This window comes from Lolium rigidum, chromosome 6 (assembly GCF_022539505.1).
Source record: "Lolium rigidum isolate FL_2022 chromosome 6, APGP_CSIRO_Lrig_0.1, whole genome shotgun sequence".
Classification (NCBI taxonomy): Eukaryota; Viridiplantae; Streptophyta; class Magnoliopsida; order Poales; family Poaceae; genus Lolium; species Lolium rigidum.
This window is the reverse complement of record NC_061513.1, coordinates 197853636-197862099: the sequence shown is the minus strand read 5'-3', so window position 1 is coordinate 197862099 and position 8464 is coordinate 197853636. Positions and strand designations below refer to the sequence as shown.

Below are 8464 nucleotides of genomic sequence, written 5' to 3'. Positions count from 1 at the left end.
GGCTTCGGCTTCATGATCATCTCCATGTCCAGCTGCTTCTCTCCCTCCCTTAACCTTGGCGCCTCCTCCTCTCCGGGGTCTTGATGCGCCTTGTACCTAATGACACATAGCACGTCGGCATGAGGTAGCAATCCATCCAAAGGGGTACCAAGATCAAGGGTGGTGAGGAGCGAGTTCACCTCATCATGTAGAGCCTTGGCTCGGGCTCGTGTCATCGGTCCACTTGGGGGACTTGTTGGTCTTGGTGTGGAGGTGACCGAAGGCCACCCCGCATCAAACTCTATTCTCTGTTGTTCTTCGCAAACAAACATCATTCTCCACACCATACGTTTAATCCTTTGTTTACAGCAAGCCGGTGAGATTGACAACCTCACTGTTAAGTGGGGGCAAAGTATTTTGATTGTGTTGTGCAGGTTCCACGTTGGCGCCGGAATCCCTGGTGTTGCGCCGCACTACACTCCGCCACCAACAACCTTCACGTGGCCTTCATCTCCTACTGGTTCGATAACCTTGGTTTCTTTCTGAGGGAAAACTTATTGCTGTGCGCATCACACCTTCCTCTTGGGGTTCCCAACGGACGTGTGCATCACGCGCCATCAAGGACGATCTACCCATCTTTACACCAACATGACAATGGTTCGTCCACCAAGACCACGTAGCTCCCAATGCTTTCGTTGCACACAAGACGGTAATCATCTTTGGGAATGCCCCAATCTCCATTGTGATGTTTGCACATCCAACAAGCATATTACATGGGAATGCAACACACCACAAGCCCACAAGCTCTACTTCGCCCAATTGGATGCCCAATTCGCCAACAAGACACTTCAAGATACCATCGTGTTCAAAGAATGGTGCAAGGAAATGGCCAAGGGGACGACTATGAAGTCCACACCTCAAGATGGAGCACAAGAAGGCCAAGTCAAGAGTGACGTTGATTCGAGCCTAGCTCTCAACAACACCATAGCGCCATCAAATGGTGTCAACATGGGAGGCGATGGAGTTGAGAAGGTTGAGCATGGGATTCTCCCTTCAAGTAAGGAGGCGAATGGAGTTGAGAATGGTGAGCATGGGATGATCCCTTCACCAATGGAGGCGCATGGAGATGAGAAAATCGAGCCTACTCCTATATGCTTGAATGATGAGATGGTACCAATCCCATGTGAGCATGAGAGCCACTTAGCCCACTTGAGTGAGAGTGATAGTGAGTTGAGTGACTCCCACCCCATATGTGAGTTTGAGTGCTTCCATTTGGAGGACATGAGTGATACACCGAGTGAGTTGAGAGAGGTAGTTGATAGGTCCATGGAGGCCATTTCACATTCTAACAACTTAACCTCTACCTCTTGTGTGTTTTCTCATGTTGCAATAGGTTCCATGGAGGACGAATTCCCGATCATGGAGAAGATGTACATGGTGCATGAAGATGAAGCTATCACACCATGCTTGATTGAAGATGAACATGGAGGCCACATGGAGCCTACCTCTTCCACAACACCCACTTCAAATGAGTCGGACTACAAAGGTACCTATATGGGTGTTGATGATGCCATGATCCCACTAGTGGACATGATGACTTATGAGTGCATGCATGATCTTGATGATACAATTGCTATGTCATATGCTTCGTTCATTCCCCCATGTGATGCTTTGCTTGATAACATTGTTGATCATGTGGAATTACTTGCTTGTGACAATATGATCATGCCATGCTATGAGTGTTTCAATATATCTCCCATTTCATGCAACTTGTCGAACAATTTCTCTTTCCCATGTGTTTCTTGCAATGACGATAGTGATGATGCTTGTGTTGTGACAACCTTGCCGAACAATTGCTCTTTCCCTAGGTTTGTCGAGAACAATGATAAAATCTTGAACATGTTTTGTGAAAAATGCCTGCAATACTCTCCCATTAGTGCAACCAAAATGTTGAACACTTGCTCTTTCCAATGCTTGGTTTGCCACAATGTTAGTATGCTTGTACATGAGATTGCCCCCATAGCTCTCTCAAACTTTGGAGACTTTGCCTATATCCATGATGAGCATGTTCATGTGTTTACTCCGCATATTCACCACATATACTATGATAAATTGCTTAATGCTAATGATGATGTGCAAAAGAAATGGACCATCATGATGGATGATGTGTTCATATACCATGCACACACGTTCTTTGCTTTGCCTATTGTGTGTGTAGGTACAAGAATGCCAATGTCAACCTCGATTGAGCACGAGTTGACAAAGAGAGCTCTTGAGAGCATGTACAAGTAAGTTCAAGATCAAACCCGGCTCTAATACCTTTCCCATTCTTTGCATTGAACATGCCGAACAATTCTCTTTCTCTTGGTTCTTTTGCAAGCATGATGATGTGATTCTTACCGTTGGTGTTGCCTCAAACAAGTTGACCAATTCCTATTTCTTCATTTGGTTGGTTGGCACACACGGTTGTGTAAATGTTGTTTTCGTGAACGTTTTGGAAGATATGCTTTGTGTTGCAACAAATATGAGGACCAATTTCTCTTTCCAATGGTTTGCGTGCACACATGTTGATGATATTTTGGACACTCTTCCGTATGTGTTTTTGCCAAACTCTCCACTTATTGCTTCAAGGATGTTGAACAATTTCTCTTTCCGATGCCTTGAGTGCAATAATGCACATGAGTTTCTACATGAGATGGACATCATAGCCGTCTCACAATTTGGAGTTTTTGTGTTTCCACATTTGGAAGATGTTCATACGGAGTTCTTACACATTGACCTTGCACATGCATTATTGTTGATAAATTTGTGTTGCGCTAACGGTGTTGTGAACAAGAAAGGACATGTCATTGATGATGTGCTCCAAGATCACACACAAACATACTTTGCTTGGTCTTTGTTGTGTGAAGGTACAAGTGACTTGTGGATGAGCGTCAACAAATGGGTTCAACCCCACACTTCGACTACACAAGATCTCTCCATGAGAGCACAACGACACTTTGATAAGGTGACCTCCTTCTACATAAGGCCCCTTACTAATCCCGTGGAACATTGGCTACGCTTTGATTGTTCTCTTGTTTCTCTTGTGCTATGGATAGGGTATACGACTTTCAAGTGGACATTCAAGTGTTGGTGTCATCCACCTCCTCTACACGTTCATGAAGATTTATCGTCGAGGACGACTCTTTTTCAAGTGGGGGGAGATGATGCAGCCCGACCTTCGGTCTTCACCGCATCATATGCTTCATCGCCAAGACGACACGCAAAGGTGAATCTTCTCCTTTATGCGTGTCTACAATCGCCTATGTGGAACGATATACTACTTCATACTCCGACATATCTTGATGATATAGGAACTCGATGACAAGTACGGAGAGAAGAGAGGATGCCATGGAGACCCGAGGACGCAAGGCCGATGTCACGGAGGCATGGAAGAGAAGGAGAAAGAGGAGCTGGACGCTCCAGGCCGGAACTTCCGCCCCTGATGGCCGGAACTTCTGCCTGACCGAAACTTCCGCCCCGGATGGCCGGAACTTCCGCCCCACCGGAACTTCCGCCCAAGTTCCGCCCTTGTTCCGAAAACGCGCCAAAACACCGAGGGATGTTACTGCAAGGAAATCGGCCGTTTTCGGAACTAGGCCGGAAGTTGGCTGGAACTTCCGACCCGACCGGAACTTCCGCCCCTAATGGCCGGAACTTCCGCCCGGCCGGAACTTCCGCCCCCAGGAGCCGGAACTTCCGCCCCATCGAACCTCAGCCAGATCTCAGCCCCCTTTGGCTTGTAACTTACCCCTTCGTCCCCTTACCTATAAATAGGAACCTACCCCCACCTTCATGAGGGAGAGATGATGTTTAGATGAATTGGCTTATGCCTCTATTATCCCTTTGTGGATTTGGGAAACCCCCACCTTAGATTAACCATCTATTGTACCCCTCCGTGTTGAATCCGTTTGATCTCTTTGGTGACTTCTACCGATTGTTGGTCTTTTGCTTGCACTTCTACCGTTTGGTCTTTTGCTTGCACTTCTATCAACCTTCCGGTCTTTTAACCCTTCTAGATCTCTCGGGTTCGATTCGTCGATCTCTTTGCGGGACTTCTACCGGAAGGTCTTTTCTCGCAACCTCTATCGAGTTGGTGGTTCGGACCAACGAGGATAACCGATTGTGTTGTGTGCATGTGTTTGTATCGTGTTTTTCGCGTTCATCCACTTCCCCGCGAATCCCCCTCCGTAATCACACTCACCCGGGTCAATTCGTGAGATCGGGCAACCCACACGGGCTCAGCCCGCATCAGGTTGGGCTTTGAAATCTCTAGATCTAAGGCGGAATCTTCCTTAGGAAGTTCCTGCATCTCAGATCGGATCTTGGCAACTGCATCCTACTTAGCGGCGGTCGTAGTTGCGTTACTTACCAGTGCTTTTCCGTCGGAATCGACGGTCTCACCCATGAAGATGTGTATCCCGCCGATTGGGATGATGGAGAGCTTGACGGGGTCGGTCCTAGCCGGAATCCAGCACTCGTCCTGAGGGACGATCGGAAAGTTTCCGGCGTACAAGACACGCCCCACGGCGATGGTGTCGCCTGCGCCTCCGAAGGTAGAACCCTCCCGGTTCCGGCATCTAGACGCCGCTAGCCCCACGGTGGGTGCCAACGGTCGTTGCCTATTCAATGGTACCCCGTAGGAGGGATCCTCACGCAGGGGGGAAGAAGTAGGGCCATAGGGCGGAGAGCCATTGGGACGGTGGTTCGCGGTTTACCCAGCTTCAGAACACGCTGCTCGGAGGCAGGGCCTACTGCTGCTTGTCTGGAGTTATCTGGACGCATTCGCATTGTTACAATGAGTTGTGGTTGTGCCTCTAGGACTCCCGGGATCCGGCTTATAAAGGTGCCAGGATCTAGGGTTTCTATGGAGAGTCCTAGCTGGAATATAAGATGTCTAACTACGGAATATACATTGCCGTTCACGTCAAGAATCCACCTAGATCTAGCTTGTCGTTATGGATCCGGACACTTCTTGGGCATCCATTGATCCGACTCCTTGCATAGGTCGGTTGGGATCCGGCTCCTGTTCATGTTCCTGGGCTGGACTTCTTCCATCATCTATCAACAGTAACTGGGCCGCCCGGTTAACCATGTGGCACCAACACCATCTCTGGGCCACCCGGATTTACCGGATCTAGACCCTGTGGTTGGCATACACATGAAGTATGCCCACAACACTATCCTTACTAGCCGTGAACTTGGCCTGGCAAGCTACATATATGGTGCAGGATTGGTGTTGTCTATACTGTACTCTTGGACGTACTGATCTGCCTATACCTCATTGGGTGCTTGTGTACCATTTTCCAAGTGTGCCTCTTATGTTATCTGACAGAGCTCAAATGATTAAGAAATGTGCTTGGGGGACGTCACTGAATTTGGTTGTCTGTCATGTACGCCCTGCTCTCAATATTGCATATTCAAGTTCTTGGAGGTTGATCACTGTTGGATGTTTCCCGCACTATTGTCCTAGAGCTGATGTTCTTGCGCTGCTAATCTATTAGCAAGATATATTCCTTCTCCAGTTGTTTAGGGGTCCATTTTGTGCTGCACATGGGTATTACCAGTTTCAATGGATTTCTTTCCATCATCAATGGCGAAGTTGAAGTACATCAGTAATGTTCACGTACAAGTGTCCTAACAGATGTTGTTTGCAAAATATGGATTGATCTGCACATTCTACGAGGTAATACTCAATATTCTGAGCTGATGCGTTGGTTGATCAGCCATTCACTGTTGCAGTATGAATTTGAGTGGCCCGCTACTGGAAATATCATCTTCGTTTATTGTAGATTGGTAAATTATTGGACAATGCGGTATGTATCAAGGATGTCAGGGTTCCACTGTTGCTGTGTGTTGGACATGAGAGTCTGTACAATTGCCAGAATTTTCAATGGACAATTGCATGGTCTCTCTGCTTTCAATTCTTTCTATACAATCTTCAAACTCGACTATCTTGTTTTATTCTTTTGGAGCAGCAGAACTGCCCTGCTATATACCAAGAAAAATGCTTCAAGTTTCTGATATTTGGGTCATCTGGCACTGGATCATCCTGTGTATGCAGTGAAAATTTTACTATTACATTCTGGCCACAGTTCGAACTAGGCATGCTTCTTTCACTGCATTGCAAGGATTTGAGCTTCTGGAGATATCCAAGTATGGACCAGATGATGCTGATAAGTGGGCATGTTATTCAGTGTGGTCTGGGCCTTATCCAAGGAAAAATTGCCTAGTCATTTAACTTGCAGCTCTTCTCTAATTGTGAACAAATTGTCTAACTATCATATGCAAAAACAGTGCAGGTTCTCCTATTGGCAAATTGTTCTCGGTGCGACCCTCCTAGAAATGGTGACTGCCACTATCTCAATTCAAGCACGGCAAGCATCTGGGCACATCTATGTTTCTTCGGATTCTACACACAAGCCAAACCAAAAGTAAGGATGATTTTTCTAGCTCCAGGCTACCACTATGATCACTACCACGACCAGGCGTATTTCTCCGACAAATTCTGTGCCAACCAAGACTACAACCTTGACGTCTTCCGTGACCAAGTGCACGTCGGCCACAACTACATCGGCGTCTTCCTTCAGCAAATCGGTGTCCTCTGCTACCTCAAACTCGTCAAGGTCTGCCTCAACTACGACACCCACCTCGATATGGGCAATGTCATGAAGCGTCAAGTACCATGGGATCCGGGTGGTTCAACAAGCATCGTCTTGAGGACAAGACGGAAATTAAGGAGGGGGGAATTAAGGGGAATTAAGGACAAGACAAGACGGAAATTAAGACGGAAATTAAGGGGAATGCTAGCGACCATACTATCCTCGCCATGGGCTGCACCTTGGGATGCACCTATTGGGCCTGGGCTGCTCAGAAGCCACCGACCGAGTGAATACAAATACATGGCAAAGGGGATACGAGGAAGGCGGCTTGGAACTGGACGGCTTCGGCCTCCATCGCTTCTGTCTCCTTCTTCCTCTCTGCTTCCCAAACTCTCTGTAATTCTCTCCATTGACGACCTTCAAATCTCCTGTAACTTGAGTTGTAGACTAATCCTTGCTGCAATTGAGTGAAACTAGTAGTGGGCTGTTAACATTGCGACACTAAGCAAATACTTCCTTGCTTACTTGCCGACCTTCTCTGCACTCAGACTCATCTATGTTACACCAAGTAGGAGAGGATCAGGGACGGATGGCTACACAAAACGAATAAAGATTCAAGAAAAGAACAAGGGAGAAATGCTTCTGCTGTTCATGGGGGCGGTTGATCTGCTGGTGCGTATGCACGAGCAAGGAGGAGCAAAGGTCAAGCAATTGGAGTAAGTGTGGCATTGGAAAGGTTATTGATGATGCATCTTCGCCTGGGGAGCCGGGTAGCCGACAGGCATGACGTAGGGCGAGTGCCCCGGCGGGAACATCACCGGCGTGCCGATGGCTGCAGGGACCATGTGGTGGCCAGCCACGGGGTGGCCCATGGGCGCCCAGTACATGCCCATCCCGGGCAGCGGCGGCCCGGGGTGCTTCATGATCGCCGTGGCGGGACTTCCTGTGGCCTGGCCGGTGATCGGGCTCTGCTGCGGGACGACTTCGCCGAAGTTGATGCTGGTGATGTCGTGGATGCTGGAGCGGCGCCTGTCCCGGTTCATGGAGTTGAGGCGGATGAAGTACTTCTGGGCGTGGCTCGCCACCTGAGTCGGCGTCCGGGAGATGACAAAGTTGCGCGAGATGCTCCGCCAGTCGCCTTTGCCAAACTTGTCCAGCCCCAGCAAAAACAACCTGCACAATCATCACATGCCGTTAGAGAAAACAAGATTGTTTAAACAGTTCAATTTGGATCATGCGCCAAATGCTTAAACAAAACCTTGCTTAGTTCAGAAGGAGCGAGAACGTGAGCAGTTCAATTTGCAGAGAAGAATCAAGGAAGACTTGACATTAGTACATGGCAGATGCAATTCCGAGGGTCAACTCAACAAGTCATGGAAATTCGAGAGATCTGTACCGGTGCTCTTCCTCTGTCCATGGGATGCCCTTGCGCCTCTCCTGCTCCGCTTTGGAGCAGTTCTTCCCCGAGTCGTAGCACTTCCGATCCTCGCGCCGGTGCCCGCCGCCGCCGTCCTTAGGCGCGGCACCGTAGGGCGGCTCGGCGGACTCCTCTCCAGCGTAGCGCGGGAGTGGGATGCGTCCTGCGTCGATGGCGTCCACGTCCTCTACCAGTGCCTCGTAGTGTAACCGCACCTCCTCCGTCGACCGTGCTGGCACGCTCGCCGCGAGCGCCACAAACCAGTCGTCCTCTGGCAGGCCGTCCAGCGGCGGCGGCGCGGCAGCTGCGAGAGCGTTCTCCAACGCCTTGTCCTCTTCCTTGGTCCACGCCGCGGTGGTCGTCGCCTGAGTGGTCATGGGGCGTTTGTGCGCGCTCGGCCGGCGGCGAGTTGGTGTTACGGCGCTGG

At 49.1% G+C, this 8464-nt stretch overlaps 1 protein-coding gene across 1 annotated transcript; it reads right to left on the bottom strand.

Moving 5' to 3' along the window:
* Positions 1-6796: 6796 nt before the first annotated feature.
* On the bottom strand, positions 6797-8464 carry LOC124661180 (transcription factor MYBS1-like). Its single transcript, XM_047199038.1, has 2 exons — positions 8017-8464; positions 6797-7793 (listed from the first exon to the last, which is right to left on the bottom strand). The coding sequence occupies exons 1-2, from the start codon at positions 8412-8414 to the stop codon at positions 7358-7360; spliced, it is 834 nt and encodes a 277-aa protein (XP_047054994.1). The 5' UTR covers positions 8415-8464; the 3' UTR covers positions 6797-7357.

Excerpts from the sequence above, each read along its gene's own strand:
- LOC124661180 (XM_047199038.1), bottom strand. The coding sequence starts at position 8,414 with ATGACCACTCAGGCGACGACCACCGCGGCGTGGACCAAGGAAGAGGAC. Across the intron at positions 7,794-8,016 it reads TGGACAGAGGAAGAGCACCG|GTTGTTTTTGCTGGGGCTGG; the intron begins GTACAGATCTCT and ends ATGATTGTGCAG.